Consider the following 27,052-nt stretch of genomic DNA (forward strand, 5'->3'; position numbering starts at 1 on the left):
ACAGAAGTTTCATAAATTGCTCATTTGGAAGCGGACATACACACGTATTTAACAGCGTGAAACATGTTCCACTGTTAAGGGAGCAGCGTGACACTCAGTAATCATAAAATTTATGAGCCATGAATGTTTCTATTTATTAACCAACTTTGCTACTTTGTAACTTTCCACATGCTGTTTTGTCATTAGTTTCATGTTCTGAGGCTACTCGTTACCATACTACAATATGATCTATACCATGGTCACTGGTTAATGACAAACAAGAATGTCTTAGCAGATCAGCTCAAATTTACATAAAGATTTTGAGTTTGAGTTCTTAGCAGTTTGTATTTAATAATATTGATTACTCCGAATTACTCCTGACTATAGGACAAGGAGACGGTCCAAGTCCTGCTCCATGAAGCTGCCTGTCCTGTAGATCTCCTGACCAGCATCATCTTGGTCACTGTGTTTTTAGCAGACATCACCGAGCTGAGCTGGTTCATCAAAACAATTTCCAAACATAAACCTGATGGCTGAATTTAAACCTGCAGCTATCAGATGAATCGATTTCTGATGGCAGGTATCTATCTATACAGTACAGGTCAAAAGTTTGGACACCTTCTCATTCAACGTGTTTTCTTTATTTTCATGAACATTTACATTGGTAGATTCTCACTGAAGGTACCAAAACTATGAATGAACACATGTGGAGTTATGTACTTAAAATAAAAGGTGAAATAAGTGAAAACATGTTTTATATTCTACTTTCTTTGCTCTGATTACTGCTTTGCACACTCTTGTCTTCAAGAGGTCGTCACCTGAAATGCTTTTCCGACAGTCTTGAAGGAGTTCCCAGAGGTGTTTAGGTGTTTTCATGACCATGTAAATGGTCATGAAAATAAAGAAAACACATTGAATGAGAAGGTGTGTCCAAACTTTTGGCCTGTACTGTACATACACACACACATACACACATTTCTCAGTTACTCAGGTGAAATTGAAGAAATTAGTCCCAAATTAAGGAAAAAATGTTTTTATATATATATATATAAAAAATAGATTCATGTGGTTGCATCTGACATATTTATAAAATTGAGGGTCACTGTTGTGGCAATCAGACATGGTTTTTAAAAATGTGTTTACTGACATTAAAGGTAACTTCCTGCGCGGCCGTCTAATCCTCAGTTCACATGGTCTTCGAATCGCTGCGTGTTTTCAATGACAACAAGATCTGAAGAAGGCCACAGAGGTGCCGTGAAGCATTTGAATAGTTGTCCTGGCCTTGGGACACAATGCGGAGAGGCGAGAACCTGACCTGCAGGTAATGGAGAGGCCATGCCTCGGCTTTTTCTTTCTTTTCTTTTCTCCCTCGGTCCCGTGCTCTTTAACTGTCCTAAATATCATTGTGCTGAGGTTCACTGCACATAAGCAAGGACAATAGAGGGGCAGGAACATTGTGAAATTTTTCCTGAGGGGTAAAGTCAACGAGTCTCAACTTACACAACTCCCGTAGCCACAGAGACCTTCAGACCGGAGAGGATTGGAGCAGAAAGCCCAGCAGGTGAGTGCGCAGCCTCTCCTCCCTCGAATTTTATTCTGAGAGGTTCTAGTGTCTTGCAATAAATCTCTACCTACAACTGGCTTTTAAGAAAGCATTTTGTTGTTTGCGGCTTTGTTAATTTACAACCTGGCCAGATTGCTAATTCACTGCTTCTGGTGTCTTATGCAGAGGATTTATGGATTAACTGTTTCACTGTTGGTTGTACAGTAGTCTGCGCCAGAGTCTTGTAATAATAATAAATGAACAGTTTTAATGCAGAATCTTCAGCATAAAGGTCACTCTCAGGTCATCCGTCTTCTAAATCCCAGCACAGTGGAACCTCGGCCGTCCACTTAAAACGATCTCGTCTGCTTTCATTAGCAGGATGAGCACCAGTACGGTGAAGCGGCGAATCGTTTCTAAGGACGGACACAACAACGTGCGAATCGATAATGTGGAGGGCATGGTGAAGCTCTATTTACATGACATCTGGACTACCGTGGTGGACATGAAGTGGCGCTACAAGCTAACTCTGTTCGCCTCCACCTTCGTCAGCACGTGGTTCATTTTCGGCGTCATCTTCTACCTCATTGGGATGAGCAACGGGGACATGGACAGCGACGTGGCCTCCAACCACACGCCCTGTGTGATGAACGTGAGGACGCTGACCGGGGCGTACCTCTTCTCTCTGGAGTCTCAGACCACCATCGGCTACGGGTTCCGCTACATCTCGGAGGAATGTCCGCTTGCCATTTTCACACTAGTGGCCCAGCTGGTAATCACTGGTTTGGCAGAGATCTTTGTTACCGGGGCCTTCTTGGCCAAGCTGGCTCGGCCCAAGAAGAGAGCAGAGACCATCAAGTTCAGCCAGTCGGCTGTGGTCTGCCTGCACCAGGGCAAGCGCTGCCTGATGATGAGGGTCGCCAACATGAGGAAGAGCCTGCTGATCCAGTGCAGGTTGACCGGCAAGCTGCTGTTCCCCTTCGTCACAGAAGAAGGCGAGAAGACCCAGGTCCACCAGGCCAATGTCGAATTCCAGCTGGACACGTCTCAGGACTGCCCCTTCCTCAGCCTCCCACTCACCTTCTACCACATCCTGGATGAGAGGAGCCCGCTGGCCGGCCTCACTGCCGAGAACCTGCTCACCAGGGACTTCGAGCTCCTGGTCACCCTCAACGCGACCTTGGAGTCCACAGCTGCTAACTGTCAGAGCCGCACGTCCTACGTGCCGCAGGAGATCCAGTGGGGCTGTGAGTTCAAGCCCATGCTCTTCAGCACGCCCGCCGGGCACTACATGGCCGACTTCAGCTTCTTCGACGTGGTGCAAACCTGCGGCGCCAGAGGCCTGAGCAGCGGCCGCACCGAGAAGCTGCAGCTAGAAGAAGAGTATCGTCGAGAGTGACGGCTACTTTTGTACGTTTCCTTTTTTTCTGAGGGTTTTAGCTTCAAGGATGTAACCACGTAACAAGCAGCAAGGTCACTAGTGCTGGACGCTTTTATTAGAGTAGCGCGACTCTCCCAATGAACACTAAGCAAATCATTCTTTATCCTGCTGCATTTCATCTTTATGTTTCCTACAGTATAGGATTTCCCTTCATTTACCTGTTAATGATAAATGATAGATATATTTATATATAGATATAGTGCCAGGCTTCTGACAAATCAGGTACATTTTCAGGCCCCATTTTGGTTGTCCTGATTCATATCCTTCTATTTCTATCCTCGTGGCAGTTTTGAGTGTTGTGGAAACACAGTGGTGATTGGGAGCCGGGCCAGAACACACACATGATGGGTCAACACAGCAGATCGTATTTTTGTGTGCAACACAACCGGTTAAAAACACGGAGAGGACAGGCTTCAAAAATACTTTATTGAACGGACAATAAAAAAAACAAAAAAAAAGTATAATTTAGCCAAGTATAGGATTTCTTCCCTTTGTCGACAATCTTGGTATTTCAGTCCTGCCCCTCTCAGCATCTCAGGCTGTTCCACTTTCATCATTTTATTAAGATACAATAACATGGATCAGGTCTGAAATGCCACACCAGGCCAACATATTACAAACAAAGAGCTGAATATTAATACAAATACTGTAAACACTTGTATACTGAGCTTAAAAGGTCAAAGGCCACAAATGTTTCATTGCTTTATGCCCTCTTTGGTCAATTTTTATTCATTCTTTTTATTTATTTGTTTTTTTTTAGCTACATCTATCACAAAAATGTTTGTCTTTGGCTGGCTGAGATCAACTCGTAGTGTTTAAATGCATAAGTTATATATCTATCATATAAAAAGAAATATAACACTGAACTGTATACTTCCATCTGACAAACGCACAGCGTTCGCGACTCAGAGAGACAATAGTACAAAACTGGTACTTTTAATAAATCTCTTTAGCTGGACAGTGGGTTATTGTGGTAAGGCACTGATCAAGAAAAGCCCACTTCCAACCCAGAAAGATTTGAGGTCATACTTTAAAAATAAAAAAGCCACCAAATTCCAGTTTTTGCTAAACTAAAACAATGCACCACTTCAAGGCATTCCCTTTAAGTTCAACAGTCAACTAACAGTCAAGTTTTCGTGTTTCTTTCTTCAAATGCCATATGAACTACTGTGTAGCATAATACTGATAAACTGATATGGCAGATTATATCCAACGGTATAATTCATTCATTTAATATATAATAATTCATTTTTCACATATTTCACTGTCTTTCCAAAAGCATCCTGTCCCGTATTCAACTCTGCTCATTGCCCCTCTGGGGGTCCGTGCTCGTCCGGATTAGGAGCGTCCAGCCTGCTTCCTGACTAGTTTCACAGTTTTTGACAGTTGATGCTATTTCCGGGCTCTCTGTGCACAGTGAGCTTCTCATCCGCTCTGTCATCCACGTCTGCATACATCTCTCCTCTCCTCCATACAACCTTACAGTTACTGATATGTTTGCCTTCTTAAATAAAGTCCTTTAATTGCTAAATACTAATACAATAATAGTTAACTGATCATGCAGCTAATGTTTACCCTTTGCAGTGAATCCACTGCTCCTTTGCATGAGACTGCAACCGCAGACTGGACCCTACTACAGCGTTTCAGACACTACTTGCTCCTCTTGTCTCCCACGAAACCCTCCTTCTCCAATTTAATCGCAGAATTATTTACAAAATGTCTCCTCTGCTTCTTGCGCTTGCTGTGTTCACACACTGACCTACTCAAGCCCTTCAAGATTTCCTCGCTTGCTCCAGTTTAAATTTGGTCCATATCTATAAATACATCTGATTACAGCATAACCCAGAGAAATGCTCCCTGATGTGTCATTTTGTCCAGCTGTATCGGACTGAGATGCTGCACTAGTAGTAAGTGCCCAAGTGAGAAGGCATGTGGGTGGCAGGGTGTCTGGCGTTGGGGTAGATGCCCCCTGTTGGAGAGTTCCAGTAGGGGTTCGGCGTAGCAAAGAAGCTGGAGGATGTGACGGGCAGCGCTTGAGGATGGGGCGACACAAAGTTCATCTTTTGCTGGTGGGCATGGTAGGAGCTCATGTAGGACAGGTCTGAGGGGTACTTGTACATGGAGGACTCTGGCGGGTGGGGCTGCAGGGCCTGGGCGATGCCGTGGAAGTCGAATTTGTAGGCGTAGCGCTTGCCATGCACTTTGGTCATAATGTTCTTGTCATAATAGTAACGCAGGGCGCGACTCAGCTTGTCGTAGTTCATGTTGGGCTTGCTCTTGCGCTCCCCCCATCGCCGGGCCACTTCGTCCGGGTCGGTCATTTTGAACTCACCGTTAGTGCCCTCCCAGGTGATGCAGTTGGAGTTGGAGCTGTCAGATAAAAGCTCCAGCAGGAACTGCCACAGCTGTATCTGCCCAGATCCTTCAGGAGGAAATAATATATTTTTTTCATAATTATTTAACTAGAAATGTATTAATGTGAATCTGTTGTAGATGTAATATGTTTGGTTTCGATTTTTGCCAGCCTTACCTGGGTTAGCCAGTCTGCTGCTTGTGGGACCCAAAATTTGATATGGATCTAAAAATCATAAGTCAAGCATAAACACACACACAAAACAACAGCAGCAACAACAACAAGAATAAAAATAATCTACAGACCTAGTTGAGGTCTCTGCTCCTCTGATTTTGTAACAATAGCTGGTGATGACTGGGACCCTGAAATAAAAATGACAAAATAATATGGTAATGTTAATCACTGTTAATATTTTTTAAATGCATAATAAAAACAAAGGTCAGAGGTATATCTGACCTTTGGTGGAAGACACAGGTTGCGATGGCCACGCCGACCTCTGAGCTGCTTCATACGCCAAATCTGCCAGAGAGAAAAGATCAACCGAGTGCATGCAGTACTGCACGCGCACCCAAGAGAGGGCGCCAAACACACTGAGGCTGATGGGACTTTTTTGTGGTTTACCTCAGTGGTTGGAGGGTAGTTTTGTTTAGGCTGCATGCATTTGTGAAGTTTTTAAATGAGGAAACTGTTCACATATTAAATGTTTATTTCTGCATGATAAAAATGAAAACAGAGTTGTGTTGGTGTAAAAGACTCTGCTCACCTGGTCTGGCAGGTGGTCTCGGAGCGCTGTCAGGGGAATACACCGGGTTGTTTGGGAAAATGAAACTGGCACCTCCTGAAAAAACAAAGGAAATTGAACAAATATGTTTCATGTGACATTTCATAATGTGAAAAATGGAATTTTAACCCCGTCAGGACTGCATGCAGTGTTAAAATTTTCAACTCAAGCAGTTTAAAGTGTGCACAAGCATGCTGAGCAGGCCGCAAGGATGCAAGCTCTAAAAACATAAAGTCCGCGCAAAACTGGGCAGAGCAAAGCACAGGAGCAAAGGTCTTACCTGTGTTGCGGGCATGCATTAGCCGCGGCGAGTTTTGCAAGGCTTTGTCAACATCATCTGAAGTCAAGTGAGGAAGTGGAGCTGAGAAACAAGACATGTTCTTACGTGAAAAACAAAAGAACAGATAAAAAAAAAAAAAAAAAAAAAAAAAACAGCTTACAACATCTCATGATGTGGAAAAAAAAAGAAGCTACTCAGATGCCAGCAAATGGAAAAACAAAAAAAAAAAGAAATAGCCGTAGCCTGCTGACGGACAGGCGTAGGAGGACAGGAAAGAGGGATAGGGACATAAAGAGAGAGCAGGGCACAGTGAAAGAGGAGACACCGCTGACAGAGACGGCCAAATTAAACAAACACTCAATCACGGCTGCCCACAGCTCGCTGCGAGACTTGCAAGCCGTCGCACTTTTCTCCCCTCTTAAGTAAATGTAGCAAGTGTGTATACGCTTAAGGGGAGGGATATAGGCGCTCGCTGCCAGCGGAATAAAGAGAACCGAGCGGGATGAAAGGGGAGGCTGTTTTGAGGGCATTCTCCTCTTTCCCATCAACGCGGTGTCTTCCCGGCATCCGTCGGCCCCTCGAAGCCAAAGTCTGGGAATGTCTGAGAGTCGCCACGTTTTCTCCGACGGCGCTCAACCATTAAAGCGCTCTGTGCTTTTCTCATTAGAATTTAAATGCGTCAAAATCGCGAGTCACAGTCTGCTGATTATTCCCGCCACTTTCCTAGCATTTCGTTAAGTGTGAATTGAACCACTTCAAAATAACAGAAGCGAGTGAAAAACAATAATTACGCTTGATTTGATTTCTGTAAATAAAATTGTGCTGTTTCTACTGCTTTTAACAACTGAAGAATTACAGTTTCAGAGAGAACTACTTATACATTTTTCGGGAGAGAATATGGTAAATGGCATGGCCAAAATATTATGAAGTTGCTCCAGCGACTGATTCAGCCCAGGCAAACAGCTGAATCCCTCCTCCTCCTCCTCCTGTTCGCTCCTGCCATCTGAGCCCGGCTCTAATTCAACTGGACACTGACGGGACAAGCTGTTACAGGTCGTCACGTAATGGTGAGAGTGAAAGTGAGTCTGGGGAATCTGAAAGGCTGGTTGTCAGGGGATGGGTGGGGTGGACGGGGATCCAGATAGACAGCAGATTTCTGCTTTAGCAGAAGAGAAACTGCACCAGCCTCTCCTGACACGCAGCGTGTTTCAGCTTTGTCAGCTGTGTGTCTGGACACTCAGCTACAGAGGTTCCATATTGGTGCGTGAGGGAAAGAAACCCTGTTACAATGATTTCTGTACTTTGAAGAGGGAACTGCCCAAGTGAGGAGTGCTTTTTGGGAGGAACTCACTCTCTCTGAGGTAGTGGAGGTGCGACAGCAGGATGTCGGCGTTATAGCTCGGGGTCAGCCTCTGGAAGTCTTCTTTGGTCATCTTGCAGAGCTCCTTGCCGTCAATGTTCTGGAACAGGGGTACGTCCACTTCCAGGAGGGCGTACTCTTTCACTGCCCACTCCAGCCACTGACGCACGTGTTCCGTTGTCCAAAGGGTTGGGTCTGCAGGGGGAACCACAGGTCATCACTCATTCCCATTCCAGAAAGTGACAGTAAATTCTTAACACACTTGCTAATGTATCCAGACCTTTCCTTGGATCAAAAGACCAGGATGTAAGCTATACTATCACATGACCAATAAAAAATAAGCTGGAGTTTGTGCCACCCTTTCATTGGACTTTAAGAATCTTAACAGGAAGGGAAAACATCTAACACACACAAAACAGATGGGGCTCATGACCAGGAGCAGCAGCAACAGCGTGTAACTCTACCCCTTTTTGTGAAGGAGTCAAGACTATGAGCCTCTTGTGATTTGGGAAATGGCCTCCAGCCACAGTAAATGAAAGTACTTCCACAGGCGAGGAACTCAAGGTGCACTGACCATCTCTAAAACCTGCCAAAAACAGGGGGTCTCGCCTCTACAGACTGATATACAGAAGCAATCCTTCAATGTTATTTATTTTTAAACATTATATATATCACCTTATTTTTCACCTTAAACTACATTCAGTTGTCTGAGGCTGTTTATACCCAGGATGACATTCACCCGATAAGATCATAATGTTTTTAATTTAAAATAAACCCACACACATAAAATAATAAGAGAATATTGCACTGTGCCTCTTCCATAGCCTAAATAATGTTTATTAAAGAAAATTCTAGAAGTTCAGTATTATCTTTTGGCAATGTGTGTGAATATACAACATTATTTGGAATAAGTTAAATGAAATAAAAAAATAGCAACACAACCCTGATAATAATACACAAATACAAAAGCAAAACATGTTTCCTATGAATCCCCCCTCACTGCATTTAAATGCTATAAACATTAATTTTGCACCCCCAGCACCCCTCTGCACTCCACACTTTGGGAATCATGGCACTGGGCAATAGCCATCTTGTCTTTAGTTGAGATTATAAATCTAAGTATGTGATATTGGGTACACAGGATATATCCTAGATATCCTGTTTGAAACTAGATAGACATCCTATATCCTGTAAGTAGATCGAACATAATACAGTTTAATTTTATACACTCGCTATAGCTGTTATCATTAGCCCTCACCCTCAGAAACATACGTACACCTGGAGGTGCAGGTTAAGGTTTGAGGGACCTTGAACAGTGAAGTCAGGAATGTCTTTTCCTGATCTCAGACTGGTAAAACAGTTCAGGGGCATCCTCCCATTAAATTCCTCTAGGCTGCATGCCTATTGTTCCGACGCTGAACGAAAAGCAAAAAACAGGATGTTCTTAACATGCTTCATCATTGTCCTTGTCAACTTCAGTTAAAGAGGAAGTTGCACTATAAGACAGAAACTGTTGCTCAACTCAAGAACACAAAGCGCACACACATTGTACAGACTATTCAGCTGGCAGTGTTGTTTTTTCTATATAATATGACTTCATTTCCCAAGAAAGCATGTACAGTCCATAAGAAATGCCAGTATGTTACATAATTGTCTAGAATTCATATAGATTCATTAAAATTAAATAAAAAGTACCTCCAAAACAGATCAATAAAACAACATCTTTTAACACATTGTAAAATAACAAGGTTTGCATGTCAATACAAAGTTATAACACTATAACATGTTTTTTTGTTAGAACAGTATACTTTGTTGGTGGTGTTATAAAGTGCTTAACATTATCATGTGAAACCAGAGGTAATTTTAATATAACATGGTAAATGTTATGAAAATAACATTTATGTTGGATATTCCATGGAAAACAGCTAAGACAGGCATCAAAAAGTGGAAAAAATATGGGACAACAGTGATGCTGCCAAGAACTGGATGTCCCTCCAAAGTTGATGAAGAGACAAACCTAAAACTGGTCCAAGAGGCTGCCAAGAGACATACAGCAACACTGAAGAAACTAAATAAATTTCTGGCACGTACTGGTTGTGTACTATATCCAACAAAAATCTTTAGTCTTCTCTATATGTCTGGATTACGCTTTTGTATCAGAAATGTTTTTTCAATAAAGGGAGAGTAAATATTGTCAAGTCAAGATGTCCCATGCTTACTGACTCCTACTGGACGCTGTGATTAAGTATTAGTTCATGGGTGTTCACCTTATACAACAATATTATTGTACAACCACCAACAGATCTGAAATTATATATTTAAGGCCACATAAAATGAATACAATTGTCAAATGAATGAAATGGCCACTGAATATCTTTACATGTGCATTAGAGCAGGAACAAAAAAAATGTGGTACAAATAAAGAAGCCATGTGTTGTTCTCTATGCAGGATGATAAGAAAACCTTTCTCCTTCTTGGCAAACACTACCACCCTCTGAGCTCCCCACCTCACCCCGTTTGAATGTGCACTGTAGGAAATGGTCTAGACAAGGAGTAGCACATTTGCAACAAACACCCCTGCTCCTGTGCAGCTCCTTTCAGGAAAACTCCCAATGAAAGATGAGTTTGGGTGGAGCTGAGACGCTGCTGCTCTCCCAGCAGAACCCAGACTGGGAGTTTGACTGCTGTTTTAGTGGTTTCTGTCAGAATGGGCTGAGTTAACCTGTTTAGCAGAACCTGTGGTCAAGCCACCATTGCCGTTGTGTGTGTGTGTGGGGGGCTGATGTGGTGTGGTCGGCGACAGAGGTTTACCTGCAGGCACAATGACCCGGCGCTCATTGGTGGTCATGTTTGGGGGAGGGGCATGCTTGTCCTCCATGTAGCTGCTGTAGGGCATATGTCCAGTGTCACCTCCACCCGTCAGCTCAGGGCCCTTTCCCACACTGCAGTCATCAGGGGAACTCCTGAAGAGAAGAACCAGCAGCGTTCAGGAAACATTAAAAGCTCTATTTTTCACTCATTCATATTTTCATTAAATAAATGTGCATCAAGTGCAGGCATAACATCATGACGACTGCCCAGATTAACAACTGCCATGTGCTTAGATTAACTCACTGACCACTACTGTTAATGCATTTTATAGTAAATATTTGATGTGTTTAATGGTGCAATATGTGTGTTGGTGTGAGAAAGAAAATGATATGAATGAAACAAAGAAAGTCATCAATTTTATCTTTTAAATCTGATTACATTAGGGGTTGACCGCAATTTGCGATAATTTGCAGTGATTTGTTGTTATTGGGTGTGGAATGTGGTGATAACTTGCCTGCTACACAAAACCACAATTTCCAGTTTCATTCAGAAAATACAGTCAGATATGTGAATAAGGCATCGTCCTGTCTTTACTTACGCCCCGCAGCACTCAGATTCCACATGAACAGAAAGGCATGCAGGTTCAGATTAAAATGAAATGTGTGCCAGGAGCCCTGCATCAAATCAACAAGGCCAAGCACAATTATTATTCTCCCATTATCATGGCTGGAGAATCCCCTGTGGGCCACCAGATGTTGTGGATTACAGCTGGAATGTCACATAAATTCATTTCAACCTGCCACGGCCAAAATATGAGCGATTTTGACTTTGGCTCTTATTTTGTACTTTACTCAAAGTCATATGTCGCCCAACTGTGGCTCTGGCCTCAAATACAGGCTCATCCTGTGGCGGGTTGGTATTATGCGCCCTGTCATCTCATCTGTGACCCATGGAGAGGCGTGAACTCTTATGGAAAAAATGAACAAGTCAAAAATGAAAGATTGATGCTGTGGCGCAGTAGACAGGCAAAAAAATTACACTACGAGAATAAAGCTTTAATAGTTTGACTCACATCTGCTGTTTATCCCCGAGCGACAGCAGCAGCGTGATTATTTCTCACTTATTCCAAAACCAGAGCGCTGCAGTTTGGCGAAAGAATGTTGATGTGAGACCACCTCTCTTCATTATTATTATTTTTTTATGTTGCTACAGTTCGGACCACCTTTATAACTGCTTTTTCTCGCTTGGCAGAAAAACCCAGACTCCCAGAGGAGGTCTCTGTTACACGTGTCCAAAAAACATTCGCAACTGTTTGGTCCGTTCACACCAGCTACCGAGCTCAAAGTGAATGATGATCAGGTGGGAGTTGCAGACGTAATATAGAGTCCACACGTTCAAAGCACAAACTCTTTTTGGTAAAGGCCAAGATAAAAATGTCTTTTATGATACCAAAAGGTTAACTGTTGTCAATTGCAGTCAAACTGCCTAATCATTTATGAGTCATAGAGCAGATATGAAAATAAAGGAAAAAAATATCTAACATTGGGAACATTTTCCACGGTGGTGTTGCTGTAATTGAACCGAAGTGAAGGTAAAACATTAATGTCACAGAAAGGATCCCTTGTGCCCACAGTAGTGGTGAAAAGCATGTGTGACTGGAAAAATGACTTCTGAGTAGAGAACAGCAGCAACGGGTCTTAATAAAAACCACACAGCAAACAAACAACTAAAAGCAATGAAATCGGAGCTAAGTAGTTCTGAAATACTGTAATGAAATGATGGACATTTACATCACCGTTAGTCTGAATATGAGCATGATAAAGCCTTCAGTTTCTATTAAGGTATGAGTCTTCTGTTGGTCTGTTTTATCCTTATACCAGTCACATGATCCACTATTAGTAAAAGTTTGTGGTCATTAAAATCTAAATATGTGGAACACAAAATGTATCAAAATTGGGATCGTTTCATGCATACAATTTAACCATTTTACTCTTAATGAGAATTCAGTATATGATGTGTAAATATTTGCTCAATGATAGGTTTTACAGTTCCTATATATTCAGTTCATTTGCTCTGACATGTGCCTTTATCGTGTGATTTAAATACTATGGAAAGAAAACTGCACCAACATGTTTCCTGTAATCAATTTTCAATTGACTTAAGCAGATTGGGCAGAAGATCATACCACAGCCGTTCCAAGTATTGATTGTGAAAATATCTCATCTGTGCTATGACTTATGTGAACTCATGCCATGACACCATATGTGCGCGTGATAAATGTGGGTGCTTCCCAACGCCACTGTGAAAAAATGTATTTTTATTACCGATCGTGCGAAACAGGGTCTGGTGAAGAAAAGACCGATTCTCACACAGCTCTTACTCCTTAATTCCCTCCGCTGAGGGCTCACAGGGACACCGAGGCAACATCACCACATACACACATGTCCAGGGAAGACAGGAAAGTTGAGCAGATTCCTTCGTTCCTTACAAAAGTCCCATTTTCGGGTTTGCCAGACACTGCCCCTGGGGGTCTCATATTCTGAGAAGAGATGATAGGTGTTGAACAGGTTATAATTGGAAATGTCCTGTTCTCTTGTTTACATCAGTGGAGACGTCTGTTACCACAACAGCAAGAAAACACGCTGGGATTTAATTTCACTCGAAATCCCCGATGCCGCTACATCCGAAATCTAATTGAGGATGCAACTCTGGAGAAAACCTTGAAAACCTGGAGGGAAACTCGGCAAGTGCAAATGGTGTTTTGCGCACCTCTGGCTGAACCTAAGACCCCAGACAAGCTGGCAGGACACACGTCACCCACGCAGTGTCACCTGCAGCCGGGTGGCAGGGAGCAGGCGGGCGGGGTTCTGCAGCAGCGGCCGTAAATCTCTTGTAGCGCTCCGACTAGCCACTAATTGGAACAATCTTTTCCCCCTTTTTTTTCCACAATCACCAGATAAATTAGGGCCTCTTTTCTGCGGGTGTCTGTGGAGGGTGGAGAGACGCGTGTGAGACGTGCTATAAATATTCCCGTCCATCTGGGAGGAAGGGACAGCTGCTTCGAGTTTGGGCTGCTTGCTCCAGCCTCCTTGTGCTTTTTCTCCCCCACTCTGAAGTGGAGTTTAATTCCTTCTGTGTTTGGCAACCGAACAGGCTGCCGACTGTTACTGTGCTGAAAGGAGCTTTTTAGGCATAAATGTCGGGCGTCTCTTCAACCGAACGGCAGAGCGTTCAAATGTGGAAAATATTTACCGTATTGTGCTCGGCCCCAGCAACACTGAAGACTCTGAGTGTCTATAACAAAGTGAACAATGGACAGGAAATAGGGGCCACGGTCGGGACCGTGCTGAGATCCACCCTCCTTGGCAGACCTAAATCTCCTGAAGGTGTTCGGCCGGGCCAAACAGATAACTCAGCACCCAGCGGCTTCCTTCCTGGGCAGGGAGGAACGCAGGCTGGAGCGGGATCCTACCTGGAGCCGTTGACTTGGACGCTGTTGCACTCCATCTTGATGGTGACCCGGGTCGGTGGCTGCGGCAGCCAGTCCTGCTGGTGGACCCGGGGGCTCATCTTGGCCGTCTGGCCGTACTCGCTGGCGGCGGACGCCGTCATCTCGGACTTGGGATGGTGTGGCGGTCCAAAGGCACACTCGAACAGCGACTGGTCTTCACTCACCACCAACAGCGATTCCTGAAATTCATGACAAAATACACAAGGTCAGAACAAAACCAAACAAAACATCCTCTATGATGAATACACACTGAAATCAGTCTTCAGCGAAAACAAACCCGACCTGATCTGAGAGCAGTTGGTGAAAAGTTTTTTTTTCGCTCTGTTATCCACTGAGAAAATCTGAGCACTAACATCTGCAGTTTCTCCTTGCTCTTCATAAAATAAAGGCAGTAACTAGTAGTGATAAGAATGTGGAAGCTTACGATTAAAACCTCCTTCAAACCACACCACCAAAAGCTACATTTGAAGTTAATCATGTTATTAAGGTCAAAATAAAATAAAATTACTATTAATACATTTAATAACAATAATAAAACACAGTATATATACATAAGATACAACAAATTAATGGATTCATTGCGTCTGAAAGCAGGCAGAGCATCGGCGAGAGTCAACAGATCAGCTCCTCAGATGTCTTGACTGCTGACGGGTCAAGAGGCAGAACTGGGATCAGTTAAAGGAAAAGGAAGCAGTGTAGGAAACCAGATTAATCTAGTGGTAACTGTTCCTCCCTGATATGTCAGCTGCGAACCACATTACTGAGCAGGCAGGGCGAGTTAACCTTCGCCCAGAAGAGCGGCGACGGGCAGCGCGTACGAGCCCGGCCTAAATAAGAGGCGCACGCTGCTTTTGTTCCCTGACTGAAAAGCAAACAAAGCAGGAGCGTCCACTGCCATACAGGTCCTCACATCCTGGCCTTTGATCTTATGGAATATCCTATGCCACACACTGATGAGGAAAACATGTTGTGCAGGGAGAAGAGTTACAACTTTATTGTTGGTGTGATTACCAGTAAATGAGCCCAGATTTAGAGAGGAAACCAGAGTTATCTAGTTTACAGGTTTTTTTATTGATAAAGGATAACTGACGGGGCCAATGGAGGCGCTTGCTGTATCTGCCACTGCTGCTCTCCTCTACCCGTGGAAGCCTGCTGAGACTGATGCTGCAGCGACATGCAGCGCTGCTCAATGAGAAACACGCTTCATTCATGCAGAACGGGCCAGTAGCATAGCACAAGCATGTGCCAGCAGACAGGAAGCCCCCATCTCAGGGCACTTCCTGCATTGAAAGTTCCTGATAGTGTGGGATAAGGGAGGTGGGGAATGGAAAGGAGGAAGTGCTTGTCCATCGGCATTTTGATTGTGGCCGCTGCTGTGGAGGCCATGAATCTCTTGGTCCCCTCGCTAATGGAGGTGGAGAGGGGTGCGCGAGCTACGCCCAACCATTTACACCGCGGGCGTGGGGGGGCCATTAACCTTGGAGTAACGTCAACAAGAGCTGTCTCTGCGCTTACATTTCCCCGCCATCAGCAGCACAGGCTGTGTTGTTTTTACGGCCCACTCCCTGATTCCTTTTCTTCACTCCTTTTCCATTTGGTCAAGAGGAGCAGCATAACCCTGCTCACAAACACGTTTCCATTACTCTTTCGCTAATGCTGCTTTTACTACCCAAAACAACTCATAAAAATAGGATTTCATTTAATGGTTAGGTTAAGGTTTAATAGTAGAATGGTCTCTGGTTTGGTGTGTTCAACAAACATGTTATACAATAAAGACTTTACTTTGTAATCATCTGAATTCCAGGGGTGGGACCAAAAATTTTTTTTTTAAATAAGCCATACAGCAACATATTATGATAGTTACATTTTTACTACCAGCCCTTTCTTTGGTGGTACATTATCGACATGCTGGTATCCATCCTCAGCCTATCCTCTTTAATTATGGACACTATTTACACCAGTGTTTCCCAACCCTGGTCCTGCAGGAAAAGTACATTTTTGTTCCAACCCACATGGCTTCACAACCTGCCACACTCATTATTTGGCCATTAAGAAAGGCCTGAGCAGAGATGTTCCCCCAGGACCAGGGTTGGGATCTCTGATCAGATCTCTGCATGTGAGTGGAATGATTGTCTTCTGATTGTCCTTAAGTCACCAAGACAGTGTAACTTCACCCCCCCACCCCAAGAACCACAAAACAAAGGGAAATGGACCACGGTTTCCTGAACCTCTACGCAAACAATGAGCCACAAAAGATCTCCTCTGACCCCTCTGACATAGTCATTCATAATTAACTCTCAATAACACTGCACATGCAGCTATAAACATGCATATACCCAATAAAGGACCTTAATGACCACTTAAGTAGTTAAATTCACTGGATAGTTTCATTTGATTGTATTATGTACACATGCACAGAACACATGCAGCAAAGAAATCCTGAAATAGGTGAATAGTCTCACTGCTTGTTTGCATGAATGGAGTCTTCAATCTGACTGAATGAGTCTGATTATGCCACATAATCAAATTAGGATCAAAATACGATGCCATTGTACAGCAGTAAAATGAAAAAAAAGTTTTTTTGATACAGTTCTAGTGCTACGGCATACGGCATTCTGCTTTTCTTTTCAGCATTTCTGTAATGTACTAGATCAGAACAGCGCAAATGATTATTTAGCTAGGGTTTTATTTCATTGTTCTGTCTGTGTTTAAGTCTTCATTGTAAACCTCTTTTGTGCTGCGCTGGATTCAGCCAACTCTGAAAATATTATGCAACTTCCAACAAATTTCTCTTCTCCTGTGTCCAGACTGTGTAGAAACAATGGAGCCCCAAGCCAATCATTGAATAATGAACTCAAAAATGAAATATGTCCACTTCGTAATGTAACAAAATGAATCAAAATATATTTGATATGACTTTGAAATAAAAGAAATAAAAAAAAACACAATGTGTATTTTGCTAAATATTAATAATAACTAATATTGAAAATCAAATATGATTCTTCTTTGTCTGCCATTGATAAAAAGGCATTTAAGAATTCTTTGTTTGCCGCGACCTTGTTTTGTGCCAGAGCAACGTTCACTGCTGCAAATCTCTGTTTCTGACATCCCAGAAGATTTCCAAAATGATGCAGACAGTCAGAATAGGAAAAAGGAAATTTACAAGGCAGCGAAAAGGAAATCTTGTCGCACTGCTACAGCAAAAAGGGTGTTACCCGCTCCCGCTCAGTCTGCTTTGTGCGCAGTGATCTCAAATTTTTGAAAAATTGAAAAACTTTCCCCACTTACCTTAATGGTGCTGGCCATTTTTGTGCAGGACTGTCCAGTCCTGTAGTAAATATGCTGGTATATTTTGCAATGTTTTTTTTCTGGACAGTGCGCAAGTTGAAGTTCTACTAAGCGTTGTTTGGAGCGGATGAGATTGTGCTAACGTTGGGAAGTGAAGTCAGCCAATAGCAGGAAGAGGTTTCTATTGGTTCTGGCTGCCGCAACTCGAAGAAACAGGATATTTGGGAGTGAGGAGATAAGAAGGGCTAAAAACAATGTTGTTATTCTTGATGATGTGTGTTAGATGACTCCTGTACTCTGAGAAGGTAGTTTGAGGGGACGCTGGAGGGTTTCTACCCAAGCAGGTGCAGTGACAATAATCACCACAGTCATCATCATCATCATGACGCCAGTGAACATGATGAAAATAATAATGATGCTGATGATGGAAAGGATGACTGTTATTATACTGCAAACATAGTGGACATCTAGTTATTATATAGCAAATGTATCAAAGCTTTGAGGGACAGATGGACAAAGAGAGAGAGAGAGCGGGAGGGAGTGAAACTGCTTACAGGATGCAGATGTCTGATGTAACAAACATATTCTACATGCTTTACTGACTTGTGCCCCTCTAAAGGGAATACAGTTAGAAGAACTGCCGCATGTGGCACATTTGTTGTTGCATGGTGGTTCTCAATGTCTTAATGTCACATTTCTATGTGCTGGATCCTCTGGTCTGAGGGTAGCGCACTTAAGATAAGAGATGAGAACATCAGAGCACTGAGCAGCTCATGGAACGGTATATGTATATGTATATGCACAGCACAAGACCCTCATATTCGGCAATTATTTAAGGAACTCTCTTACCACAGTTCATCACAAGACACATGCCGTTATTGCATCTAATGGAATGGGGAAGCTATTTACTCAAGCTCTTTAACCTTTTTAACACATGCCACCCTCTGCTCTTCTGTAACATCTGCAATATTCTTATTTTGATAGTTGTGCTGTAAAGACACATTTTAGACAAATTAAAAGAGTAAGTCTGGCATTCTATATCTCTCCCTTTCTCTTTTTCTTTCCCTGTATGTTGTCTTTGAATTTTTTTTAATGGGCCGCCTGCAGGAAGTCTGTAGGAAATGACCCCTTTGCCCCCTCACACCAAACCTGAGCAGCTCTGTGCCAGTGACACATGTCTCCAGTGAGCACTGGGTGGAAATGCTCTCTCTACGGGGGTCTGGGAAGCAGGGCTGGGTCCACTCAGAGGAATGTCCTGTCCGAATCACACACCTTTCTCATCTATAAATACAGCCTACAACTATTTCCTTGTACTCACAGCCACACAGAAAACAAGTGCTTTTGGTCGAGGAGCAAAGAGCAGTGCCATCACCAGGACCAGACCAATTTATATACACTTATGGGGAATGTCGTGGAAAATGTTAGGCTATCAATAATTTTTTTGAATTGATGTTTGATGATGAGAGATGTGAACATTTCCCTTCACCTTTATATCCTTGATGAGTGCATGTTATCAGAACTGTTTAAAGATCAACTAAACATTGTCAGCTCAGTAGGGTAAAATATTTTAAGGGATTATGTTATTAAAAAGTTCAGCTCACTTGTAGACTCTCTTATTATGCCTTTCAGCATGTAAAGGATGCAGTCTAATGTTTGTTGACGTGATCATATGCTACTGTCCAGGGCATCGGGGGTGTTACATTAAGTAGTTTGGCCATTATGCGTGAAATTAAACAGTTTAAAATAACAAAATGATCAACATTTTGGTATATACACTTTAGTTATGGCAAACTTATAGATTGTGTCACAGAGTTCTGCTATACAGCTCACAGCAGCAGCCTGCTGTGTCTTGTTAATAAAATATGTATGTTTATGTACAACCTATCTCCAACCTACCTAAACCTGTGTAGGACAATCAATTTCCGCAGACAATCAATTTCCTTATTTTTGGTGTTGGGGACCCCAACTTTCAAGAGAAACATGTCCCCCGTTTGAAATATCCAGGTAGTAGAACAGTACACAATGTACCTTTAAAGTGCTCATAACCTGTCATGGCCGCAAGAGACCTCTGGCAGAGATGCAACGTCCATGAACCAGAGGTATTTCCTGGGTGGAAAATGGCGGGAAATGTGGAGGAGAAAGAGAGGAAACGTGATGCTGTGATACACCTGGTACGTGATGTAGTAGTGGTAGTAGAGCATTTTAAAATAATAATCAGAAAAATCCTCATTTAAGGCTTTAGGATATAACTACACACAAGGTTACGGTTCTGGTTCCTCCTGTCCAATATACAGATAACTAGCAAGTCCTCATTCCTTGTTCTTGTTTATACATGTGACACTAGCAAACTGCCCCACGTACTTTAGCTCCAGAAAAATATTAAGACACCATCTACACCATCCAGGACATTTTGTTGCTGTTTATTTAGGGCTGCAAAAACAAATCGATCAAATTAATTAATAATAATTTGCATGCGTTTTAACACCTGTTTTTTTATTTAAAAAACATGCGTTTTTATGAAAAAAAGCGTTTCTAACGCCTGTCGCCTGGTCTGTGCATGTGCTCGACACAGCCTTGTTATTAATGCTGTGGATTTTCGGACCGAGCACAGTAAAAGCCGTCTTAGATCTGTGTTTCTCAGATCTGTGTATAGTGAAAACCCTCTTAAAAACATATTTAATTCCGTTCCACAGATACATCTCCCACTGATGGTGGTCGCTCTGTGGAGACCCTCGGGAAGACTGGGTGGTAATGAGAAGGAAAAAGTAGATTGTCATTTATAGACATACTTAGTGTGTTATTAAATCCATTGTCTGCCTTTACAGAGGCATTTATAACCTGCCATTAACATTAATAAGACTCCACAACGATGTTGAAACCCGTTTTTACCAGTATGTCGAGATTGCAATAAAAGATGAAAACGTAAGTAGAAAATTCTGAAATTTAAGTCAGGAGAGGATTAGTGGCAGGACTGGCCTCGTTTCTTTAACGCCAGTCATCAAATATAAATGATGATATATGCAGCATTGTCTGGTTCCACCGATTAAATACATGAGTGGAAAGCGGGGGTAATGACATTTAAAAGGATATCTTGCATTCAAACGCTGCCAAGCGTGATCGTGCGATGCACCAACATTCCACTGCCTCATGTACTGTTACACTAGTAAAGAGAGGAAGAAAACAGCATATGAATTCAAATGAATCACCATGGCTAGACAGTTTTATTAAAAAACAACATTTTTTTTTCTCGTTTGCTCAGAATGGCCATCAGTTCATACAACAAAACTCTTGCCCTGAGCACAGGGACTGCTGGTCCTGCCTGGCGTCCCTAGGGACAGTCATGTGTTTTCGATTTGAGGATGTCTTAACTGTGCTACTTCATCAAAAAGAGACGTGTGCAGAGAAATGGGGATGAGTGGGTGAATCACACGGGTAAACGGAGGACTGAAGACGTGACCATCAGCCTGGTCCAAGCTGAGAATTTCACTGCATTTCACATGCTGGAATTTGACCCTACGTGTGGGTTAACCAGGAAGTGTTTAACCACAGAACCTCCCCCCCTCAGAAACAACATATGCTGGCACTTTCTTTTTTGTCTTTCTTTCTTTCTTTCTTTCTTTCTTTCTCTGTGTGTGTGTGTTTTAGTCATTTCATCCAATCTTTTACTCCATCTCTCCGGCCCAGCATCACCCAAATCTCAGCTGCTGGAGAACAGGCGCATGTCAGACCCAGACCACTGGCATGTGGGCCACATGAGTCACGCCACAAAGTGAGCCCTGCACAGCCATGCCACAGGAAATCACTGCCAGAAAGAATGCCAATGACCAGCAGGGTAACGGGAGCAGATTCCAGCGTTCTCACGTCAACAGGCCTCTGCTCGCTCCCCAAAAACAACAAACACAACACATTCTTCAAGCTAAAATGGACTGAAGGTGCACCCACATTTCAGAGGAGCACCCTGGGACACACGAGGAAGCCTTGGTAGACATTGTCACCTACTGCTGGCTAGAGAAAGTTCTCACCCTGCCCCAAAACCGGACCACACCTCACGATTAACAAACAGTTTCTACTTTACAGAACTAAAAGCACCCCGTCTAGTGAGCTTTACATGCATACATATAACTTAAATGTTATGGTAATGGGATATGGTGCATGTTTGAATGAATTTGTGAATGAATTTGTGAATATGGGTTTGCACCTCAATTGTGTTGCTCATTGTACAATGCCAACAAAGAAAAGTTCTGAATCTTATGATCATGTTTATGTTTATTCTGTTGTTGTTTTTTGTGCAGTATGTTGTCTTCTTTGTGAATATAATCTTAGATGTAATTGTAATTGCTATTTTAACATGAAAAGGCCTGCTAGCTCTGCAGCTACAACGTCCAGTTGGTTTAGATCCTCACTAAGGATCATCCAGCACCACTAAAAATTTCTGAGCAGCTCAGACCTGGCATACCAGCAGAGCTCGACCTCAGAGGACACCCTGCTCAAGTCCTTGCCCGGTGACCTCAAACGTGTACAAACACTGTCCCTTTCTGAGCAACAAGTCTGCTTTTGACTCCAACCTGTCCCTGATGGCAGGATCTCAGCGCTGGTCCTGCTTCATGCCAGGAACTGAGCCCTTAATGTTTTTAGCTGCGCGCGACTTCAGGCGGTGTGTCGTGCACTTGGACCACTCAGTGGGACAGCATCAATCATTGTGACAGTGGAAATAAACAGTCACTCGTAAGCGTTCCCCACCAGCGTGAGCCATCAGATATTTATTCTGTCCTCGTACGATGAGTAAGGAGTGCTCACTCCCTATCCCAGATTCTGGGAATTGGCAATATATATGTATTAAAGACATAGATACAGTGTGTGTGTGTGTGTGTGTGTGTGTGTGTGTGTGTGTGTGTGTATATATATATATATATATATATATACACACACACACACACACACACACACACACATATATATATATATATATATATATATATACACACACAAACACACACACACACACACACACACACACAGATTTTTGTGTGCCATTTAAGAATCATCATTAAAGAGCTGTCCCCTCTTGCCCACACAGAAGCCTGATCCCAGAGGCGTACAGACTTTAGGAGCCAACGTGCAGTAGAGAGGAGAGGAGAGGAGAAGAGAGGGAATTACCTTGGTGCTCTGTGGAACCCTCAGCTCTCCTCTGCTGCCACGCCGAGCACATCTGGGCCGACCTGCCTGCCTGCTGCTGTGGCTGAGCATATGTGAGTGTGTCAGCGCCTCTGTCACAGCTTGGCAGCCAACGCCGTCAGGTCGGCTGGGTAACAAATGACTGAAATATCTGCACAGGTTTCCTCCACATGCGGAGGCCGCCTGGAGTTGAGCGAACGTGACCAGAACACAAGTTTGTCCCCTCCTCTCCTCGCATCCAAAAGAAAAGAACACATGACATGGACAAAAATGAGAAAGAAAGGAGAAGAGAAAGAGAAGGTCCATGGCCCCATCCCAGCGCAAATAAAATTCCTGAATGCCAGATTTCTTGGATCACAAAGACTGGGGCCTGGCCTGATGCTTTCGTTCGGAATTTGGAGCGTGAGGATGGGGATAACTGTTGGGGATAACTGCTCCTCTCAAAACTGGATCAACGTTTCATTTATGAAGGATCTGCGCTGCACTGGGAACAGAGGCTGAGGTATTCATTGGGAACCCAGGGTGACTTTCAGGCTCCCGAAAGATCAAAGTATCACACAGATGATACATAATAAACATTTCACAAACCAGGAAACCAGTAAATATAGAATCCTAAATATAATTCAAAACTTAAATTTCCATTATGGGCCCAAATGCAGTGCTAGACAAACAACCCTTTTTGCTGTAATTATTTCCAACAACCAGAAAATAAACTTTAATGACGTTCCCCCCTTATTCCTCATTACCCATAAACCCCTTCTGTCATACACCCAGGTAAACCACAGCATCAATCTCCTCCACTGCTAACCATGACAAACATCCAGAAAGATAATCTGAATTTAAATTCAAGCATTCTGTCTAGTGAATGTGCAATTGTGAACATTAGTGAAATGGCCCTATTAAGTACAGATTCAATAGTAAGTATTTATTTATTGGTTAAACATCTATGGCAGATGAAAAGAAAATGAAAAGTAATTCTCAGCATTTCAGGCAGCAAACTTGGAACAGTTCTTCACAGAACATCACAGGGTAATCATCAGGCCCTATTTTATAATCCCATATTCTGTTCTGATGAAACAGATGTAGCAAAAAATACAAAATGTCTGTGACCTCAATGCATAAAGCAGCAGCAGAATATTTACAATGTATACGTGAACCCTTTCCTGAACACAAGATACTGAACAGAACATTATTACCTATGACAGACCTGTGACAATGGCTCTCAAATATGAACACAAAATTGACCCTTCATAACCAAAATTATGGTACATTAATACATACATACATACATGATGTCATTAGCCATCTTTGTTTAATGACATCGTAAAAGTTTTACTTTCTGGCATCAGCATACATTGTAATAGTCACACATAGTTACTTCTGTTTTTCTGCCCTTCATTTAACTGTGGGTCAGGTATGAGGAGAATCTGGCCAATCTGTAACACTAAACGACGGTCGTAATAATGTGAGAGAACTGAAATCTCAGGTATAACTTCTAGATCTAATTTAAGAAACATTGGGATCACCTGAAAAAGTGGTCCCAAGTGGTCACTTTCATGAACTGAACAACACTCAATTTTCTAAATTTTTCTACAGTTTCTTTTACCACAAAACAAATGTACCATTGTTATGCACAAAAAGCTTACACACCAACCACATGAAAATATGAACAGAGTGCATTATGACCAGTATTTGTACTTTTTGGAAAATGTATTACTACTTAATTTATAATAAGTTAATAAATGAATTATTAGCAATGAAGTACATTACTTAATTTTACAATTTTTGAAAAGTAAACATTTTGACACTGGGAGGGTTAGTTATACAAATCTGCCATTTCTAATGGCTATTTGCTGTCAAATGTCTTTTTTTTCTCCACTTTAGAAACTTCATGAAACACGAACATGTAGAAGTATCACAACTTCATAATATAAGTTATGCATATGATTATATATCCACTTTAACCTTTCTAAGATGAATGCATTGACTTGTTCTAAGAGAGAATTTCTTAGCACTCACTTCTACCATTGCCTCAGAAAGCTGAAGTGAACCACCCTGTAATCAAAAACTGCGATTATCAGTGACCCTCTGCCCGTGGAAGCACCTCTCTGCCTCCACCCCTTGACCAAACCAAGAAGATGCAGGGAACATAAGACGAGAAAAAAGGCACTGCAGTCAAGTTCAGTCGACAGCAAGCCAAGATGTGAAAGAGATTATCGCAGCAATTTCAAGCAGCGCAGCATTTTTCAATCACAGCTCCAGAACACCCTGGTCTAATCTGGGGGCCTGAAGCCCCGTCTGAAACGCGATATGCTGAATAGGTTCATCCGGGATGCACATCTGCTCTTTCTCTGCATTATTGAGGCGTATGTTGGAATTTATGGCGTAGAGTAAAATTAACACCAAACATGCCCTGTCACACAGTGGCAGGCAGGACAATGGTGAGAGCTCGGCGCTCTTTAATCCTTCTGCAGGAACTGAGGAATGAGAAAACCAGGACCACAGCTCCCAGAAGGCCACGTTTCTAAATGCTGTGGCACCCCATGCTAAAGCCTGCGCCTTCTGCCTTTCTTATTCACTGGCCTGTCATCTCCTTCCAAATCCCGAGACGGGGAAGGAGGTGCAGCATTCCAGGGTCTTTTCTGGCTAGTTTGGCATTTAATTGGCTGGGCGACCCTCCACTGCACCCTCCACTGGTCTCTCCTGTGGGGCTGCTGGTGCAACTCTGCATGGTGCACGTTCAGTGCACCCCACGGCCCCCACCCCATACAGCAGCAGACTTTCCCCCCATTACGGTAAATCACTAAATCCCTTGGTAAATCACTAGCTGGGTCTGTGACCAACAGGTACTAAATTCTCAAAGAACTGTGTGTTCTAAAACGGTTGGCTTGAGTGTGCTCCCTCGAAGAATATGCACGAACACTTCAAACAATTTAAAGGTGCAATATATCATAAAAAATGAAATACACATGATCCCTGTGAAACCACGATGCCCATGTGAGGCTGCATGCTGATTTGTGTATTGCCTCTGTTTGTGTTTTTCTGGTCCACGAGCCCTTTTCATTTTGATTATTAAAAATCCCTCACATTTTCACCTACGTTGTGCACTTGTGGCATTACAATCTCCTTTTGTCTTCAAACGGCTAATAAATGTCATGTTCCATCAGGAGAACGCAGCACTGCTGTGCCATCACTTAGTAATATTAATATTGGTATGTTAATTCAACAGTTGCTAATTTAACTCCACACACATCTGTATTTCATGTGAGAGGCAGTGTGTCACGGGAAGTCTGGAGCAGGAATGAAGCGCAGAAGTGGGGCACTATAATTAACAAAATAGGATTTATTAAACGCAAAAAAAGCGGAAAAAGCAGAAAAGGAACAACTGACAATATCCCGAAGGCATGTGCCGATGGCCGGGAACAGAAACATAAACAAGGTACGTTGGTGTCCATGTCAATGTTGGAGGCTGCAGCTCTAGTCAACCAGGCCGGACTCACGTGACTAGAGCTTCATAATCAGGCGTCTCAGAACCTGCAGGGACCCCCAGGCGTCACACAGTGAGAGATACTCTCGGTGTTGCCAGGCGTACAATAATTAACATATTTCGCCCCTCCGTATAATGATCGATCAATAATTCCAAAAATCCTAATTCAAAAAATCATTTTACCCCTTCATTTTAAGTTATTTCATTAGCACGACCAGGTAAAGATCGCTGCTTTCATCTGGCTGCACAGACATACTTGGCTTATTTATGCGCAGTCATCTGTACACACTATAACCCACGGTGACGCACAAAGTAAACAATGATGCGTGGGTTTAAGCGTGGATTTACATGCAGTTACAGAAGACACACATAATATCACCATCAGGCTTACAGAAATGAATGGGAGAAAGACCACTTTTACTGGGTGGTTGAGGCCTGTAGCTAGCACTAACAGTAAAGCTTTTCTTGCAACGTGTGAAGGATATTCTGGGATGTTCAGTGTAGCCTCTACACAGTGTAGCCTTTCTGTAGGTAAAAACTGCTTTATACAATAAAATATGCACAGTCTATGCTGATACGTGATTCCATGTCAAAATGGAAATTACGTGTGTACAATAGGTTTTCTCAAAATCCAATCATTTTAAGATGCTTCAACATTTAGGATCTGGCAACACTGGACACCCTGCCAGCTGTCCATCTTTTCTGCAAATGTGCAAAAGAATCTGGACGTATCCAAGCAGCAGCCAGCACAGATCAGGTACTGACAGACAAAGATGGATGGAATACAGAGAGCAAAGTGAAGGCTCTGACTATATTAAACACTGATCTTAAATGAGATTGGTGCTGCAAAGCCACTCACAAGCTCTGCTTTAAAACGAAAACTTTCCAGTGTTCAGATGTGCTGATTGTGCATGGACATGCACATGCGTGAACTGGTTTGATTCTGTCTTCCTACTTACTTTGGTGGGACCTGCTGGGTCTGCTGCAGTCTGAATCATATCCTGTGGCAGACATGGGAGCTCAGCAGAAAAGGCCTGTTGTGG

At 42.8% G+C, this 27,052-nt stretch overlaps 2 protein-coding genes across 7 annotated transcripts; one reads left to right on the forward strand and one right to left on the reverse strand.

Annotated features, from left to right (window-relative positions):
• Positions 1-1,227: 1,227 nt before the first annotated feature.
• kcnj15 (potassium inwardly rectifying channel subfamily J member 15) lies at positions 1,228-6,529 on the forward strand. Of its 2 annotated transcripts, none has more exons than XM_028982877.1 (3): positions 1,228-1,300; positions 1,493-1,540; positions 1,901-6,529. In XM_028982877.1, the coding sequence occupies exons 1-3, from the start codon at positions 1,272-1,274 to the stop codon at positions 2,919-2,921; spliced, it is 1,098 nt and encodes a 365-aa protein (XP_028838710.1). In that variant the 5' UTR covers positions 1,228-1,271; the 3' UTR covers positions 2,922-6,529. The 2 variants fall into 2 exon arrangements, with proteins under 2 accessions (XP_028838710.1, XP_028838711.1); XM_028982878.1 differs by having other exon boundaries at positions 1,277-1,300; positions 1,904-6,529.
• On the reverse strand, positions 3,371-27,052 carry erg (ETS transcription factor ERG). 5 transcript variants are annotated; one of them, XM_028982873.1, is made up of 10 exons: positions 26,969-27,052; positions 14,021-14,238; positions 10,549-10,700; positions 7,729-7,932; positions 6,378-6,458; positions 6,080-6,154; positions 5,773-5,835; positions 5,622-5,678; positions 5,494-5,541; positions 3,371-5,385 (listed from the first exon to the last, which is right to left on the reverse strand). In XM_028982873.1, the coding sequence occupies exons 1-10, from the start codon at positions 27,005-27,007 to the stop codon at positions 4,865-4,867; spliced, it is 1,458 nt and encodes a 485-aa protein (XP_028838706.1). In that variant the 5' UTR covers positions 27,008-27,052; the 3' UTR covers positions 3,371-4,864. The 5 variants fall into 5 exon arrangements, with proteins under 5 accessions (XP_028838706.1, XP_028838704.1, XP_028838708.1 ...); XM_028982871.1 differs by lacking the exon at positions 26,969-27,052 and adding an exon at positions 22,505-22,751; XM_028982875.1 differs by lacking the exon at positions 26,969-27,052 and adding an exon at positions 17,348-17,513.

This window comes from Denticeps clupeoides, chromosome 6, assembly GCF_900700375.1.
Source record: "Denticeps clupeoides chromosome 6, fDenClu1.1, whole genome shotgun sequence".
Taxonomy (NCBI): Eukaryota; Metazoa; Chordata; class Actinopteri; order Clupeiformes; family Denticipitidae; genus Denticeps; species Denticeps clupeoides.

Coding starts and splice junctions, on each gene's coding strand:
- kcnj15 (XM_028982877.1), top strand. CDS start 1,272: ATGCGGAGAGGCGAGAACCTGACCTGCAG. Junction 1,301..1,492: donor GGCGAGAACCTGACCTGCAG/GTAATGGAGAGG, acceptor CAACTCCCGTAG/CCACAGAGACCTTCAGACCG. Junction 1,541..1,900: donor TGGAGCAGAAAGCCCAGCAG/GTGAGTGCGCAG, acceptor TGCTTTCATTAG/CAGGATGAGCACCAGTACGG.
- erg (XM_028982871.1), bottom strand. CDS start 22,594: ATGCTCAGCCACAGCAGCAGGCAGGCAGGTCGGCCCAGATGTGCTCGG. Junction 6,155..6,377: donor AATGCATGCCCGCAACACAG/GTAAGACCTTTG, acceptor TTGTTTTTTCAG/GAGGTGCCAGTTTCATTTTC. Junction 5,386..5,493: donor CAGCAGACTGGCTAACCCAG/GTAAGGCTGGCA, acceptor TTCCTCCTGAAG/GATCTGGGCAGATACAGCTG.